General features: G+C 45.9%; 1 protein-coding gene across 3 annotated transcripts in view; it reads right to left on the reverse strand.

The window, feature by feature from the left end:
* Positions 1-18,304, reverse strand: part of DYNC2H1 (dynein cytoplasmic 2 heavy chain 1) — a 3,314,293-nt gene that overhangs the window by 3,117,793 nt on the left and 178,196 nt on the right. For all 3 annotated transcript variants that reach the window (XM_069639013.1, XM_069639012.1, XM_069639011.1), the window contains exon 9: positions 9,867-9,978. In XM_069639013.1, the coding sequence (XP_069495114.1) occupies positions 9,867-9,978 (112 nt within the window). The remainder of the gene's footprint in view (positions 1-9,866; positions 9,979-18,304) is intronic.

The raw sequence follows: 18,304 nt of genomic DNA on the forward strand, positions 1-18,304 counted from the left end.
TGCCCAAAGTCTATTTTCATCTGACCATGTGACTGGAGACCATCTTTGGAGTACTTTTCCTTCCAGTAGTTCATCACACTCTTGTCATAACATATGTTCTTCCCAGTCTATTTACTAAGGCTTTTCTAAATTATGTTTGCCTTGATTCGCGTTTAGGCTGTCTACTCTTCTCTTGCCTTTCTCGCTATGTGTTTCTGGGTTGTAGTTACTCGAGCTTTCAACTCTGCAAATACATAGGGTGGTTGCCCTTCCTCTCAGGCTTTCCCCCTCTTCCTTGAGCTCCTTAGTTGTATTTAAAACCATTTAATGAATAAAACTTGCCACTCATTGTCCTTCCGCTGCACCTTAACAGGAGCTCAGCTCTCGCCTTTTCGTTCATTGCATCTTTCCACGATTGATAAACCAGTTTCTTGGCTGCCCCAATCCTTGACACTGGGCCAGGAAAACCTTCTCGATTCTCCTTACATCTCCAGCCAGGCTTATTGTGCTGCGCCACACTTCAAGTCCTTCTATTCACAGGATTTTCAGTTTGCTAAAATACGATGTGGAACTTCCAGATTCCTATGCATATATATATATATATATATATATATATATATATATATATATATATATATACACACACCATGGCAGCACCGCCTGCACTATTCACTACGTATAGTCAGCCTTATGATTACTTTGTCTACTTGCGTTACTGCGTCTGTACAATTATAAAATGGTTTTCATTTTCTTCCGTGCTTTACACGTGAAATCTTCATTCCGTATATGAAAGTTAACTTGATTCCTAACTTCGTCATCAAATTCTATATGGTCTATCCACCTTCTTAGGCGTGTCACTTTGCTTCATGTGACATCATCCGTCTTCACATGCTCTCCAGGGATCCTTCCCAAGAGGCTGTCAGCTTTTGGTGGATACATCAATAATGGTTTTCACAATGGATACTTTGCTTCGAAGGCTGCTCGTGTTATAGGCATCATTACAGGTGTCGCCTTTGTCACTATTTCTGGTTCCCAACAGATATGCAAGTTAGGGGCGAGACTTCCGGTAGAGGCTTTTGGCTCCTCCGCTACACTGGTCTGATGGACTGATCGGTTTCCCCTTAACAATGAGCAAAAGGCAAGGGAAGTGAAGCTGAAGGCTTTACATTTGTTTAAATAAAAATAGAAAAGTCAGGACAGGTTTAAAAACAAAGGAAAATAAAGGGGGTCCATAGAAACTATAGAGGGGAAGTTGCAAAAAGAGAAATCTTTCTTAACACCATCCAACGCCAAACAGAGTTGCCGTGCATCTGTCTATTGCAGGAATTTTCTAAAAAATAATCTGCCTGCTCCTCGGGACATCCAATGAGGTGTTAGGGAGATTTTCTTTTTGCAATTCTTTCCCCCTCTTCCTTGAGCCTCCCAGCACTACTGCTGGACTCTGGGATTTTTCTCAATGGCTGTGAAGGTGAGACATTTTTGTATAAATCTGAATAGTGAGTTGCTGATGTATGAGTGAATTAGGATAAATTACTTTATTGATGGGTGCGAATGAGTTGTGTCATCTCCATCATATTTTATAGTTGTGATTTTACATGCATTCAATTGTTGCTCCTTTTTATTCATTCATGATTTATCTCAAACAATTTTGAATCATCTTAAATTTAAAAAAAATGATTGTTTTTTTTAATATAATTCTGTCCTCTGGATTTCTTTCAGCTCTAGTAATGCCTTTTTAGTCACAATGATGCATTCAGGAGGGGCATACACTCCAAACTGGCTCTTGCATTCTAAACCCTTTTCAAGATAACCTGGTCTTTGCTGGCCTTCCTTCTGCTTTGCCATCTCGGGGACGGTCCTTTCATCCCCTGCACTTTGGTGGTCCCAATGATGAAAGCCTGCATAGTTCTCTTGTGTGAGCTGGCAAGATATGGGGAGGCAAGGCCGCCTACCACAAATCAACATTCCCCCATGGGCACAGTTGTTGCTGAGCTGTTTCAGTCGCATCGAGATGGACTTGATGTCGGGACTTGTACAAATGACTCTGCCTCTTTTTCACATGCTATTTCAACAACAGCTGATATGAAATGTCATATTTATGTAAAGAAGTTTAAAAACACAACGAAATGATAGTGACTTCCTTGAAAGGAAGGACAAGCTAGACTTTGGAGCCCTTTTACATGGATGCTGTGTTTGCGTTATGAAATGTAGAGCACGACTGTTAGGTAAGATTTTCATATCAATGATAAATCTTCCTGACCTGTGTCAACTCCAGAACTGCAGTTCCCAAGTAGTAAAGAGGGATTTAAATCCCCCTTACATTTTATATAGTGAGCCAGCAAACCCCACCTTTTGTGGAGTGCTGGGGGATACAATGCATCCCCTTTCTTACTTACCTGGTAAAATGTTGTAACAATTGCGAGTTTTACATCAATGGCTGGTGGGAATGGTTTTACCTTTATGCCTTTTAGTCTTTATTATTTATTACTCGTAGTCTGGTAATTCAGCCTCGGTAATGCACAGAAGGTCCACCATATTTCTAAAATGGTGGGCTCCTATTTTCACCATTTCTTGTGTGCTTGCTGTTTCCAAGGTCTTCCCCTGCCATTCTAGGTGGGAACAACCTCAGTGGCTGTTTTGTCTTCGGCGGGATTCGTTTGGATTCCCCACCCAGGCTCCAGAGTGTCTGGAAAGGCAGGAAGTGAGGGAGGAGTCCAAAACTCTTAAGCCATTGGTCTTCCACCTTGCATGAAAACGAACAACTCCCGGTGGGGGGCTGGCTGTCCTGTTTGGACAGCCAGACTGCCCCTTTCTGTAAAATGCAGGGAGAGAATGCAGAGGCTGTACTGTAGTTCCTGATAAAAACTCAGAACCTGCAAGCAGCTGACAGGTCCACCACTGGAACCAAAACCGAAGAAGATGAAGGAAACACGGCTGCAACGATTTCCAGCTGAGAGCCAACTGTGTAACCGGAACATGCTGTAGCCCTTCCTTCCAATCGCCCTGGGGATCCCAAAACAGAGGATCCTGACCCAGAGCCTGGTGAGACCCACTAAACTCAAGATGACCTGAATTTTCAGGCATCTCACGTCGTGCTGCGACCTTGCGGGGCTGCAATTCCCCAATACCCTGGGACCTTGAGCCATTGTGCGCTGCATAGTCTTCTGAATTCCGACTTTTGGTAACATTTTGTGGGCATCCTGCTGGACCTCCAGAGACGTATTTCGAGTCCAAAAAGTCCCCTCAGAGTGCTGGACCTTGCAAACAATGCAAATCTGACCAGCAAATGTTTGTCTTCTTCTGTGCTCCCTGCCGCAAGGGAAATCTTGCCTGGATCCTTCTTCTGTGGTCCGTGCTGCAAAAGTCTTTCCGAAGTCCTGTCTTCCATCTTCTAGACAAAGGAATCGATCGACCAGGTTTTTGGCTGCATATCCGAAGTCTTTCTGCTGCAACACTTCTTCTGTGTTGAGGTACTGTGTTGGCTCCGGTATTTACTTACCTTTAGTCTCTTGTGATTCCTGTGTATCCTTGTTGTGCTACTGTGATTGGGAAGTCAATCGTCCAGTTCCCCCAGGTCCATTGCTGGAATCCTCCTAGGGTGTCTTCTCTGATGTCCCTGGACCCTAACTAACTTTCAAAGTGAACTACTTACTTGTTTACCCAGTCTTCCTCAGGAACTCGGACGTTGCCTGCAACTGAGCCCATTCTCACCCTGCCTACTTCTGGCTCCTAGAGCAGTAGGGTCCCTCTTCTGCCTCAGAACTCATGTACTAGAATTGGGAAGTGCTAGAGAATTTAAAGGGTCTGCCTGGAAAAGTAGAACAAGTGTTGAAAAGTGTACTTACTTGTAAAAGAGTTCATTGGCAATTTTAAACTCCGAGTGAATAGTTACAAAAAGTTATGACTTACCTTAGATGTTCTGCCATTCTGAAAAGTACGTATATGATTCACCTACCTTGAATAAGTTGAGTGTCTTCAAGCATTCTCAAAGTCTTACTTTCCCTTAGAAACTGTCTCGCCATTCTAACAGAAAGTAGATGGAAGGTTAACTTCCTCGCCTGTGAATTGGGTTCTCCTCTTCCCAAAAGTAATGCTGCTGGTTTAACTTTATTATTCCTGTTAGGATAATTATATGAGTGTCCCCAATTGGGTCTTGCTTCCCCTGACTTTCTGTTAGCCTGTCCATGTTAGGGATAATTCTCATTTCTGTGCTAATTCCCTTCTACCTTTAGAGACCCCCAGCTCTTTTGCTGGACTTGGACTTTTTCATTTTTAACCCGGAGTGAGTGAGACCTTTTTCTCACTCCCTCATGTTTTTTTTTCTGATTTGGACTCTTGATTTTGGAGTCTGACAAACTCCATAGGCATCATCATTTTGTATTGTGACACACAGCAACTACAGTGCAGTGTCACAGAGTAGTCCTTTGGATTTCTCTGAAGGTTTACATACCTTCTCTTGGGTGAACTACTGTTTCCAAGAGTAGTAAAGTGAAATTGACTTTACGTACCTTTTTCTCTTTGTAGACCCAGCACACACCATCATATATGGAATGCTGGGGCGTTACTTAGTATCCACTTTGTCTACTTTCTCATGTAATATTTGTATGTTACCCTCACTACATTTAATGGCTGGTGGCAGTGGTTTTATTTTCCTACCATTGTGCATTTTTACTGCATGCTGAATCCTCAGCTGCAGTATTGCACCCATGGGTGCCCATTTTATCAAAATGGCCCAGGTCTTTTTTTTCGCCATTTCTTGCTGTGAGGTCTTTCTTGGGTTTTATTCTGCGCGCCAAACCAGGTTTGGCCCCCCTTTGTTAATTTTGTCTTTGGCAGGATTCACGGTTGAAGTCCACCTCTGGCTCCAGCGTGCCTGGCAGGGCAGGAAGCAAGGGAGGTTACGGAAGCTCCTTGTGCTTAGTATATTTGGTTACAGGAATGCACCAAAAGGTGATTGGCTGGCTGGCTGTCCTTGGGGGGACAGCCACCCTGCTGTGTGAGTGACAGCTAGGCTGCGAATTAATGGGAAAAACATGCATAAAGGGCAAGGTCTTTCGCAAGGAAGGCAGAGTCAATCACTGGACGAAGGAACTGGAAGAGAAGCTTGCTGCACCCTCCTGGACCGTTGGTTTACCCAGTGAAGCCCCACTGCAGTGCTGAAGCTCCAATTTTCGTATAAACTAGAGAAGCACGGAAGGGACGACTTCTTCCCTTGGGATGGTGGGACCAACTGACCCCAAGACGAACTTGACTGGAACCCTTCTCCCTGCTGGCTGTACTTTGCTCTTTGCAGTGGCTGGAACAGAGTGCCAGGGGACAGGAACACCAGGAATGAGTGCATTGTCTTTAAGCCGGACCCAAGCTCCAGGAAGATCCTGAGGACCCTCCAGAAACAGGGTGACCCAAGCCTGAGCTGCCTCAACAGAGTGCTGGACCCCAGAAGGAAGGGGAGCCCACAAGGTGTCCAGGAACCATAGTGGTGCTATTTGCCAGTAGCTGAAACCGCAAAGTGCAACTGATCTGGAGTAAGACAACTGCTGCCGCTGACCTTCAAACTGCAGTGCAGGAGTCCCCAGACGTCCTCCCTCTTGTCGCCACGACTGAGGCCCAGGAACATAGGATCTGCAGGACTGCAAGAGGAACAGAAGCCAGCTGGACCCTTTTCTTTAGACTCAAGGTACTGGCTAATTGGGGGAACTTACCTCTTGTTGTGTGTAGCTTGCTTGATCTCACTGGAGACTTGCATTTGCTGCCCTTTGCAGAGTTTCTTGCATCTTTGCTTTCCACAAGCCTCCCAGCTTGTGGCCCTACAGTGATTCTTTTCTACAAACTCTCCAGATAACATTGTGCAAGACGTTTGTACTATCTTCAAGAAGTGCCTGCGCTCCTCTAGGCACTGTTCAATTGACATTGGCTGTCCTGGCTCCCTGCAGACTGTTCTTACCCTCAAACTTTGTGTTTATCTGTCCCTTAAAAAGTCATACATAAGTTACTTGTATAGCTGGGAAAGGGTTAACCTATACTTCACTGGGGGATTGTAAAGTATTTACCTGTTCAGAGAACTTGCTAACCTTTTTTTTCCTTCCCTAACCTTTTCCTTTTCCCACAATGTTAGGGAGAATTCTCAGGAATGTGCTAATTCCCCTTCTACCTTAGTGACCCCCCAGCTCTTTTGCTGGACTTTAGGACTTTTTTTTATCTCTCATGTATTTTTTAATGTCGTTTATTTTATGTGTTCTTTTGACTTTGGAGTCTTAAAAACTCCATAGGCACCATCTTTACATTGTGTCACACAGCACCTTCAGTGCAGTGGCACTGGGAAGTATCTTAGATTTCCCAAATATTTAAATACCTTCTCTTGGTTAAACTACTGTTTCCAAGAGCAGTAAAATGAAATTGACTTTACTTACATTTGTAACTTTCTAGACCCAGCACACACTATCTTACAATAGGGTGCTGGAGGGTTTACTTAGTATCCCCTTTGTCAAGTTTCTCATGTAACATTTTTATGTTACCCTTTCTGCAATTAATGGCTGGTGGCAGTGGATTACTTTTTACTACCACTGGGTTTTTACCGCAGGCTGCGTTCGCAGCCGCATTAAGGCACCCATGGGTGCCCATTTCGTCAAAATCGCACTGGTCTTCTTTTTTCGTCATTTCCTGATGGAAAGGTCCCTCTTGAGATTTACTCTGTGCGCCAAACCAGGTTTGGTCTCTTTGTTCGTTTTGCCTTTGGTGGGATTCACGAGTGAAGCCTGCCTCTGGCTCCAGTATGTCTGGCAGGGGCAGGATGTGAGGGAGGTGCCCGGAACTCCCTGTGCTTAATCCCTTTGGTTACAGGAATGCACCCAAAGGTGATTGGCCGGCTGGCTGTCCGGCAAGGACAGCCACCCTGCTGTGTGATCGACACCTAGACTGGAATGAATGGGAGAATCCTGCATAAAAGGCAAGGCTTTTTGGCTTGGAAGGCAGAGTCGACTGGACAAAGGAATCCGAAGAAGAACTTGGAAGAGAAGCCTGCTGCAACTCCTGGGTCGTTGGTTTGCCTGGTGAAGCCCTGCTGCTGTGCTGAAGTTTAGAATTCAAGGACAACTTATCCCTTTGAGTTGGTGGGATCAATCAACTCCAAAGTAAGCCTGTCTGGACATCCTCTCGAAGCTGGCTGTATTTCCACTGCTGCTGGAACCGAAGTGCCAGGGAAAGGAACACCAGATTGTGTGCTTTGCTTTTAAGTCGGACCCGAGCGCTAGGAAGATCCTCCGGACTTCCCTGTTGCAGGACTGACCAAGCCTGAGCCACCTCAACAGAGTGCTGGGCCCCAGAAGCAAGGAAAGTCTGCAGTGGTACTGAAGAACCGCAGTGTTGCTATTTGCTGTCAGGCGTGAGGAGCCGAAACACCGAACAACCGCTGAATTGAAGTTTGCCCATTGCTGCCGCTGACTGTCTCATTGCAGAGCAGGAGTCCCCAGACGTCCTCCCTCTTGTCCCCACGACTGAGGCTCAGGAACAGGATCTGCAGAGCTGCACAGGAACAGAAGCCAGCAGGAACCATTTCTTCTAACCAGAGGTACTGCAAAGTCGAAGAGAACTTACCTCTTGTTGTGTAGCCTTTCTTGCTCTCAGTTGTGACCTGTCTTGGTTACCTTGCAGAGTTGCTATAGCTTTGCCCCTCACAAGCCTCCCAGCTTGTGGCCCTTCAAGTGTTCTATTTTCTACAAACATTTCTAAAAACATTGTGCAAGACTTTTTACCTACCTGCAAAGAAGATCTTCAGCTCCCCTAGACATTGTGCAATTAACATTGGCTGCCCTGGCTCCCTGAGTGACTCTTCTTACCTCTGACTCTGTGCTTTATCTTTTCCCCAGGAAAGGGTTAATTTACTGAACAATGGAAGGTTTCAAAAGTACTTACGTGTTTATGAATTATTTGTTAACCTTTGTTTTATCCCCCTATCTAACCTTTGCCCCAAATTCAGTATTGCTCTAAATGTATGTACGTGTGTGTGTGTGTATAACGTGTGTGTGTGTGTGTGTGTACGTACGTACGTACGTACGTACGTACGTACGTACGTACGTGTGTGTGTGTGTGTGTACGTACGTGTGTGCGCATTTGCGTGTGTGCGTGTTCAAAGGAATGTGTTGTTGAGTTTGCAAAAAGGGTTCAAGGTGACCTAGCCAATTTCTAGTGCCCAAAATGGACCAGGTGGCAGTGATCAGCCAATAACACCTTTTGCAATGTCTTGGTGGTTTGACACAGCGAACCAGGCTTCTCTGTGCTGTTCGGTACTTTGAGTCAGTTCGAGAGGCGGCAGTCACAATCATCCAACGGCGAGCAGGTGTCAAAGCGGTGTCACACTAGAAGGCAAATGCAGCAGCACTTACTCTGTTTGAGCCAAGGCAACAATGCACTTCAGCTGGTGCAGTGACAAACTTGGTCGAACAGGCGGATTGAGGTTTGAAATGCAGTCAGTGCCAAGTTTCGGAGGGCCCTGGTTGCTTCGATACGGGTTGAACATGCTCAAATCGCGGCTCAAAGTTCAAAAGCGAAATGGCAGAAATCATGGGCGTCTTGGCTGCTAGAAGTTGTGAGTCCCACACCAGGATCTCAGGGACCAGATGAGTCCTTTTTCTTGAGCTCCCAACATGAGGAGGCTGGCACACACCTCTCAAGGATCCGGCAGCACAGTGAGGTCCTGGGTTGCGGTGTTGCTAGTAAAGACGCAGATGCAATAGTTCATCCCGCAATGGGCCCGGAGGACGGTTAGGGGACAGTGCTTGCCTCTGCCTTTGAACACCTGCCTTCACCTCACAACTGGAGGACTTTGGAAAGGACTGCTCTTTCAATAGGATCCAACAAAATCTTCTTGAAGGTTTGAAGTCCCGAGATAATTTAAAGAAGTGGCGGATGACTCCTCCATTTAAAGGTAAAAGCCCACAGGTGGTTGGACTAAAGCTACCCTGCCTTAGTGGACCGATCCGGTACTTGCAAGAAGTAAACTTCGCCTTCTGACATCACATCGAAAGTGCTGTGCACTAGAGTAAGTCGAGGTGAAGGAAGGAGAGGGAGAGGCATGTAGAAACAAGAATGGTGGAACCCCATCTACATTAAATAACCCCCACCATCCCTTCCAATAGGATGAACACTGTTTCGATATGCAGCGCCCTGGTGTGAGGCTACCCCTTTGAATGGGAGTGTTCCTTTGATGCCCGGGCCAACGACAGCTGCCTGTTGTGTGGCTGTCTCTGGGGAGGGAATTATCTACCCTCACAAAGAGATCAAAGATGAGACATGGCCATTCAGGTTCCTGTCCTGTCACTTGGCAGAATCAGCCTGTCTGGCCAGAATGCACAGCACCTTCCACAGCTAAGCAGGCTCACAGGAGCAGACATGTGTGATATCAAATTGCCTGTGGGTGCAAGGATTATGAACAGTGCCATTTACCATGCCCCTCTGCCACCAGCATGGCATAATCAGAATAGTGTTGGTACAGGGGTGCATATCTTAAATGCAGCCCCTCCGCTGCAGAGATTTGTATGACCCCTGCAGCTGTCAATAGGGTACCTGTGACCTCTGAACCTACACTGTGCCACTGGTAGAGCAGGCACTGCAGAGCAGGATACTGATGCAGCAGGTCACAGGTACACTATGCTATTGACATGGAGCTTCCACACCCTTGCCAGATGGCAATTCCTCACATTAAAAGTACAATTGGATCAGCATGGACCCTTTTAAACCAAGCCACATATAAAGTGGATTGATAGAACAATGCTTTAAAACATGCCTCCTTGTAATGAAAAGAGTGGTAGCTAAAAAGGACTGAAAACTACATACTATCTATAGAAAAAAGCAATTCAGAATTGTGAAAGTCATATATGCTAAACATTTACCTTTAATCCAGTCTAGAAGTCCTGCAAGCAATGCTTCTCTTTCCATCATTAACTCTTTGCTGATGCTTGGGCGTTTAATCAGCTCTTTGTATTTCTGAAAAGCTTGCAGGCGCTTGAACAAAACATTAAAAAACACAATATTTTAAAGTGATGCATTAAATGATGGATTTATCAAGACGCAACAGACCACTACTTTCCTGGTGCTAGACAATTACTCATTGATCAAGTTGGGTCTCCAGGTGCAGAGTACAAGTAGGTTAACTTGCTATAAGGGAGGTATCACTTCCAGGAAAAGATAGAATAGCCCCAAGGATGTTGACCCTAAGCTAGTCAAAATATATTTAGTAACAGTTTATAGAATGAAGATTTGTCCACAACATTATGTAACCAAATTACACATCAAAGAAAGCAAATAGCAAGGATAGGCAAAAGTCAAAATGTAAAGAAACATGGAAATAGAACCCACTCCACCCTATCCCTTTCCCTATGCAAAGCACAACAGTACATAACATCATAGGAAAAAGTATTGGCAAAGTCAACTGTTTTAGCTTTTGTGTGAGCATATGGTAGACATTTGCCAGTCACTGCCATAATGGTACTACTTGGCCATAAAACGGTAAAAGATGCAAAATGGTTTAAGTACCAGGGCATGACAAAGTGGTGCTTAGCAGGTGCCCATCTTGGATTTCCAAAATCAACACTGGGGTTGATTTTGGGCAACCACCTATTATGGTGAAGTGAATATGGAGACACTGAGATCTAGCCAAAAATAAATCAAGGGAGGTAGCAAAACGATAAGAATTCATCTCAAGAGTGTAGTGCGAGGTGTCGAGGGCTACAGTGAGTCCATACAGACCACTGTGATGAATCCTATGGAGCCATCACTAATCCTCAGCCAAAGATCTCCCATGTGGTCAGGAGATGGCAGCCACTACTGGATACTGACACTCTGGGTGGCATTATGAGGGAGGATAACATGGGAGGAGACAGCTGTCGGGAAGAGGTGGTGACCCCATCGGGAGGGACACGGTATTCTTCCCTTCCCAGAGAAGAAGGTCTCATAATTCCTGAATTCTTAATGGCTTGTTGTCATTTTACAATTTCCTCTCATTGTAAGATCCAAAACCCCCTTCCTGCAAAACAATCTGAGCAGAATACTATTCATACCTCATATACACACTTAAATCTCCTGTGTCTGATGTCTTTGATTAAAACAAAGATCTAAAACAATATACCTTTAAAAGATCTAAAATCCCAGTATCGAGATGAAGAGTTTAGTTAAGTGAGGGGTGAAGGCGCTGGAGTTTGCTTTGTAAAAAGCTGGGGTGAACCCGTCTTGCCCGGGGGCTGAGCTGGCTTTGAGATGGCGTCTTTGACCTCAGTCGATATTGGGGCGTTAAGGGCATTTAGGTGATCCTGTGCAATCAGGGATCGGGGTAAGCTCAACAGGTACTCTTCAATCTCTGACTCTGTGCTCTGGTTTTCTGCTGTATATAGGATAGTATAAAATCTAGAGATACAATCGGTTATATCCCTGGGGCTGGTCAGGATTAGGCCTTTCTCGCTTTTAATTTTATATACCGCTCTGTCTGCCCTTTGTTTCCGTAAGTGGTTGGCCAGCATGGTGTGGGCCTTGTCACCTCTCTCATAAAATGTCTGTTTCAGCAGTCTCAACTGTGTCAGTACTCTTTTCTGCCAAATATCCTTCAACTCCTCCTGAAGCGTTGTGACATGATGCAAAATTAAGTCTGCCCCCGCTTTCTGAGTGCTAAGTATGCGCTCATGATGCGCAATCTCAATTTTCAACTCTATTTCCCTTTTCAGTTGGATTTTATTCTTGTGCGCCCCCTCTGATATCAGTACCCCTCGTAATGTGGTCTTTCCCACCTCCCATATCATGTTTTGTGCGATCTCATCAGTGTCGTTTAATCTGAAAAAGGTTTTGATCGCTTCTGTGATTGTGTCTTTGGACAATGGGTCTTTGCAGAGATAATCGCTGCACACCAATCGCCGCTCTGTGCTGTGAGGCGGACCCAGATCCAAGCCTAACACACAAAGTTCGTGGTCCAACCATGCTCTATGGAGGCGTCAAGCACCAGATGTTCGCTTTCCGCCCCAACTAGCAGGTAGTCAATACGGGAGTGGGTTTGGTGTGGGGGAGAATAAAAAGTGAAAGCCCGACATTCAGGGTGTGTTGCCCTCCAGGAGTCTATGAGGTGGTGTTCCCTCAGTTGGCGTAGGAATTTTCCCACTTGTGTGGCGTTTGGTGGTTGGGCGTTCAATCTCATGGATTCCCAATCCCTGGTGGGGTCTGCTATCATATTGAGGTCTCCACCACAGACCAGTGTGCCTTCTCTCCAGCCCTGAAGGAAATCTAGCAAAGACTCACTAAATTGCAATTGGTTTTGGTTCGGGGCGTAGGCTGAATACAAGGCGACAGTGTGTGACCGTAGTATGCCCTGGAGGGCCACGTATCTACCCAAAGCGTGTCTGGAGACATGCTGTATTTGGGGGCTAATAGACTTCCTGTACAGGATCCCAACTCCCCCTTTCTTTCCAGTGCCAGAGGCCCAGATAGCATCTCCGATGTCCCTACCAATTATAATGCGCTCCTTCCCCTGGGTGGATTTAGTTTATTGGACAAACAGTACATCCAAGTTCACAAGTCTGAATAGTCGTGCTAGCATTGAGCGCTTGTGGGAGAATTTAGGCCCTTAACGTTAAGGGACCCAATTGTTATTCTGTCATGTGAGGCCATGTTGAAGTGTGTGCCGTTGCCATGTCCTCTTGCTAATAAAGAGCATTTGGGGTCGTGTGGTGAATATACAACTGACCAGTGACTGGTCTTGTGATGGACCATGAAGTGAATGTGGTGTTGCTATTTTGTGGAGTGAAAGCAGTCCTTCATCTTGATGTGAGTTGTACCCACGCCTCCCCTCCCCCGTGAAAAAAATCCTAGCAGGCGTTTTCCGGTGATAGAGATGCCCTAGAAATCGAAGAATAGGGCCATTCTACAGGGATCCCCCTCCAGACAAACTTGATAACAGACTAATACCTCTAAAACTTTACAGTGAAGAACAACATGCAGTTACCTCTTACAACTATAACTTCTGCCATTTCCATAGGATTTCCAGGACCGCACCGTTGGAGCGTTTAGCGGCCCATGAACATTTTGCTCGGTCCGATCACCAGTGAGGTTTCCCCCACTGATGGAGGCTTGCGCCCCCCAGTAACTTTGCCCACTTGCGGGCATTCCAGAATACAAGAAAGTTAAGACACATAATTTTTTCATGGGGTGTTGAGCCTCTTGTATTTCCACTTTGCGGGGGCTCGCCCCTTCCTGGGTGACATCGGGAAGCTTTTCTGCGACAGCCCATGATTTTTCTGGTTGCTTTCACTTCTGAGCTTGTTGTGCTTGCTTGTAGGTGGTCTAGGGCTCTTTTGGCTTCGTCTTCTGAGGTCATTCTAAAACTTTCTCTATCGTATTTCGAAGCTCAGCGAGAAGGGATAGCCCCATCAGTACCGGATCCCGCGTTCTTGTAGCCACGCTGTTAGGGTGCGACAACTCCTCAGATTTGGTGTGGTGGCAGAGAGATCACAAAACAGTTTGACGCTCGATCCTTCAAAGTTTATGGGCTTGTGGTTTCTGGCTTTCTGGAGTATCTCCTGCCTCTGTAGTAGTGGCATTTTACGAGGACGGAACGCAGGCCTTTCGGTGATCTGTCAATCTGGAAAAATGAATACCCTTCATTTGAATGATAGACATAACTTCATGGCCGTGGGCCAACCGTCTTATGCACCAAATTATAGAAATATAAACCGCTATGCTTGACCGACGAGCGGCCATTTTAAATGTAGCAAGAATCGCCATTTTGCTTGTTAACCATTGCTCATTGCTTTCGGTCTAAAAACTGCTTTGCAGCTTGCAATTCTTGCGAATTCTGCTTACTCACTCAACTGTTAACATTGTTGTCTGAATATGAAAGGACAAGGTCGCGGGACTGAAGAGTTTGCTGAAACTCCTCATGAGTAGCCCAGAGAGGAATGCCCACGCTCCCTCTATGTAGCCTTGGGAGGAAGCTGCAGGGCATTTAATCACTTCACAGCTGCCAGCCAGTCTCGTACGATGGTAGAATATGTTAGAATAATAAAGTTAAAGGCTTGAATTATGCTTCTCTTACGGCCCCCCTTCGCAAAACCCTTTAGAATGTGTCGGCTCCCAGGACATGAATAGTACCTCATAGATAGCAAAGCTTGGAATGTGGCTCTTCCCGTGTACAGATTGCTTCCAAGAACAGAACCACCGTGTTCTAAAAGATGCCTCCGCACTTTCTAAATTGCACATTGTTACTAGAATAGACATCGAAAACATTATAATCGTCGTACTCGTCGGATATGTCCATCGTCATCCCAAGTTCAAAGGAACTTAATACAGAGGGGTGTTGAACATGACTTTGCTGATTGTATGATATGCATTTTGTATATATGTAACTGATGTTACATATCTCTCTTGCATCCCTCGAGGTCTAGGAAACTCATGTCGCGGGGCGTGAGATCAGAATTGGCCAATTGATAGTATCTTTTGCTTGCAATAAACACTAGCATTGGGAATTTGAAACCTTGTGTCTGGCGCATCTTTTCGTGTATGGTCATTGCCTTGTTTCCATAGCACGAGGGACCCCTAGGAGCCCCTTTCAAGATGGCGCCCGAATAGGGACCCTCGCCCACTTGCCCCATCGTATACGTTGTAACGGAGTAAAGGCGGAAGAACGGCGAGTACGGGACGGTCGAGCCGGGATCAAGAAGTATACGGGGCGCCCTGCAGAAGAGAGGAGAGATTCCTTCCGCAGATCTGCGCACATCTGATCCCTGATCGACGTACCGAGGGCAAAGGAGGCGAGGGCCCCGAGACGAGGAAGAAGCCAGAGAAGCGCAGACATGACGTGGGGAGAGGTTGCGTTAGAACAGGCGACTTGTTTTATCAGGCGAGTCATTCCCCGATTCAAAGAGAAACCTGATTTTTGGTAGAGTGTTGATTTTGCAAACTCAAACGTCCAGGTAAAGGTGGCTAACCAAAGGGGAAGGTTAAAGAAACATGCCTGGAGTACTGTCCACTTTAGCGGGGCTTTTCAGCTGCGGTACACAGTCCTTGGAATATGGCCAAAGTGCACCGCCTGGGGGAACGCCGGCTTATGATATGTATGCGAAATATGGTGTGGGTGCGATAATATTTTGTGAAATTTGGCATAGGCAAACTAGAAAGCAACCCGACCATCAGTGGCCGATTAATGGTAGTTTTGAGATGGGCAGGATAGATAACCTAGAGATGGTGCTGATTAGAAAGAAAGCGCGACCTGCAGTGTTTGAGACCGTCAAAGATTGGAGGAGGGAAGCGATGCTCCGACTAAGGAGTAGAGAGAAGCATGCGCGTAGGCACAAAACGAAGCTTGAGATAGCAGAAGAGAAGGAAGAGGAGGAGTGGACTGAGAGTTTAAGACGGGAAGGGAGACAGGACCAGATGAACATAGACAGAATATACCCGCAGCGGGAACTACACATAGCAGATGAATTAATGGAACATTTGTTAACTAACACGGGTCGAGGCCCAAAACCAGAATCGAAACCAAACACGCCAGCAGTGACTGCGCGGGCCCAACCAATAGCTCTCATACCCCCGCCCACAGCACGAGCACTCCCACAAGCGCAGGCCGCGGACACACAATTTCCCAGCACCCAGCAAGGCCCTTCACAGATGCCACCTGTGTCACTTGTCCCATCCGCACCACCCGCTCTAAAGACAGATTCAGCACCATCCGCCCCTCCCGAAGTCGAAATTGAGACTGGGGAGGCGAGAGGCGGGGCTGAAGGAACAGGATTTGGACGGGTAACTCGAAGCGCGATCAGCAAAGAGAGAAAGATTGAATTACGGCAAGAGGCAGAGATGTACATAGAAGGAAATGATGAGACGGCAGCATTGGCCTCATTGTATGTGTACCGAAGAAGAGACGAGAGACAGGTAGTGTTGGAATGCATGGGGGAAATTCTGGTGGGAGAATGGAAAAAGATACTTGGGAATTTACCGCCAAAGCGGTTGTTAGATTTGAATAAGTTAGCACGCAGTGAGCAAAGAGATGAGGATGTAAGAAAACATGTACACAAACTGATTGAAGTAAAAAATGAAATGGAAGACAGATACGCTGAAATGTTTGCTACACCTGAGTATAGTAGAGAGTTTATTAAGAAAGGTAGGAAGGAGGCGTCAAGGTTGAGTATAAAAAAATCATGGCCGAGAGTTTTTCCAGGTGGTACAAAGCATTTGCTGGTACCGGGACAGATAGGCGATAAACAAAGATTGCAGGTATGGGTAGGGGAAACAATGCGATGGATGTCGAACAAAAGAACGTCAGTAAAAGAAGTAAGTGAGATATGTAGTGGGTACCCATTGGAGATGAGAAAGGAAGCGATGCAAACGATAGTAGGGGTGTTACTGCAGCAGGTCATTGGATACAATAGAGGTAGAGGTAATGCACATGGCCGGGGAAATTTGAATAATATGCATGGGGTGTCATTGGGATTAAATCAATGTGCGTACTGTAAGGAGGAAGGACACTGGCGAGCGCAATGCCCGCACCTACAAAATAGAGGTGGGTTTGGTCAGAGAAGGCCTCATAGAGGACATCAGGGGTCGAACGGTCCAAGCAGAAGTAACATGCAGCAGCAGCAGGGATATACCAATGGAGGTACTCAAACCCAATCATATGGCCAAAACCAAGCACAACAGAACCAGACATTGAACCAAAGTGTTTCGAACCAGAATCAGGGCGGGGAGGGCCAACGCAGAAATGATCAGAGTGGAGGACATCGAGGGGGAAATGGGAATATTTTTGATACACAACCAAACACGTATTCAGCAGTAGCGGTGACTACACATCGGACGATGTGTTATTTTCGCGATAGGACAGCCCACGACAGGGGTCGGAACCAGTGTCTATTCCCGTGAATCAGAGAGGACCCTATGTAGAAATGAGAGTCGGGAATAAGGAGCACCGTTTCCTTGTAGATAGAGGGGCACAGAAGTGCTCGATAGACCACCACTTGGTTCCGGAGATACCACTGTCGGGGCAGAAGAATGTTTCTGTAGGGTTCGCAGGTACACCAGTACTTAACCCCATGTCCGAAGCTGTCCCAATTACAATAGGACCATTTACGGAGCAGTGTCCATTTCTTTTGACAGAAAATTGTGGAGAGAACTAACTAGGATTGAATTTGTTGAGAAAATTGGGGGCAGTCATACATTGTACGGCAGACGGGGTATTCCTCACGATGTGGCCTCACGATGCATCAGTGTCGGAATTTATGTCAAAAGAGTTGCCAGAAGAGTACCAACCTGTCTGTGGGCAATGCATGATAATGATGTAGGATGCTTGAAAATAGAGCCAGCAAAAATAACTCTGAAAGAAGGTGTAACACTACCACGAATTCCCCAGTATAAAATTTCTGTTGAAGGTCAGAAGGGATTGAAAAGCATGGTTACTGACCTGGTGAGATTGGGGGTGGTTGAGGAAATAGCAGGTAGCACGTGCAACAGCCCGATTCTTCCAGTTTACAAGAAAGGAGGCAATGAGGTACCCTATCGTTTCATAATTGATCTGCGCGCATTAAACAAAGTGGTAGACCCACAATTCCCTTTGGTCCCAGATGTCACAACAATACTGACAATGATACCGGCCAATGCAGAATACTTTAGTGTAGTCGGTTTGAAGAACGCATTCTTTAGCATCCCAGTGGATAAAAGCAGTAGATATCTGTTCGCGTTCACTCTAGGAGGTCGATCATTCACATTCACACGCATTCCACAAGGATACACAGAAAGCCTGAGCATTTACAGCAGAGCACTAAAAGAACAGCTAGACATGCTAGAACTACCCGAAGGTTGCATACTCTTGCAGTACATAGATGACTTGTTATTAGCCGCTGACACGAAAGAGATCTGCAAAGAAAGTACTGTATTACTCTTGACACATTTAGCGACCCATGGTCATAAGGCAAGTTTGAAGAAATTCCAGTATAATCAAAAGGAGGTGTCTTATTTGGGATACCTACTTTCGAAAGAAGGGAGAAGATTAACACCAGAACGCATAGAAAGTATTTCTAGTATGCCTATTCCGAAAACTCAAAAAGGAGTGAGAGCTGTAATAGGCATGGCCTCTTATTGTCGGCAGTGGATCAGTAATTTTGCGTTGATTGTGAAGCCGATGATAAAATTGACTAAAAAGGATGCAGAGATGCCACTTTGGGATGAGGAATGTCAGAAAGCGTTTGAGCAATTGAAAGTTGCATTGTGTGCTGTGCCAGTTTTAGGCACTCCCAACTATAAAAAGATCTTCAGACTACTTGTGAGTGAGAGTGAAGGATGTGCATTGGCGGTTTTCACACAG

The sequence above is a fragment of the Ambystoma mexicanum genome, chromosome 7q (genome assembly GCF_040938575.1).
Source record: "Ambystoma mexicanum isolate Mex_15411 chromosome 7q, UKY_AmexF1_1, whole genome shotgun sequence".
Classification (NCBI taxonomy): domain Eukaryota; kingdom Metazoa; phylum Chordata; class Amphibia; order Caudata; family Ambystomatidae; genus Ambystoma; species Ambystoma mexicanum.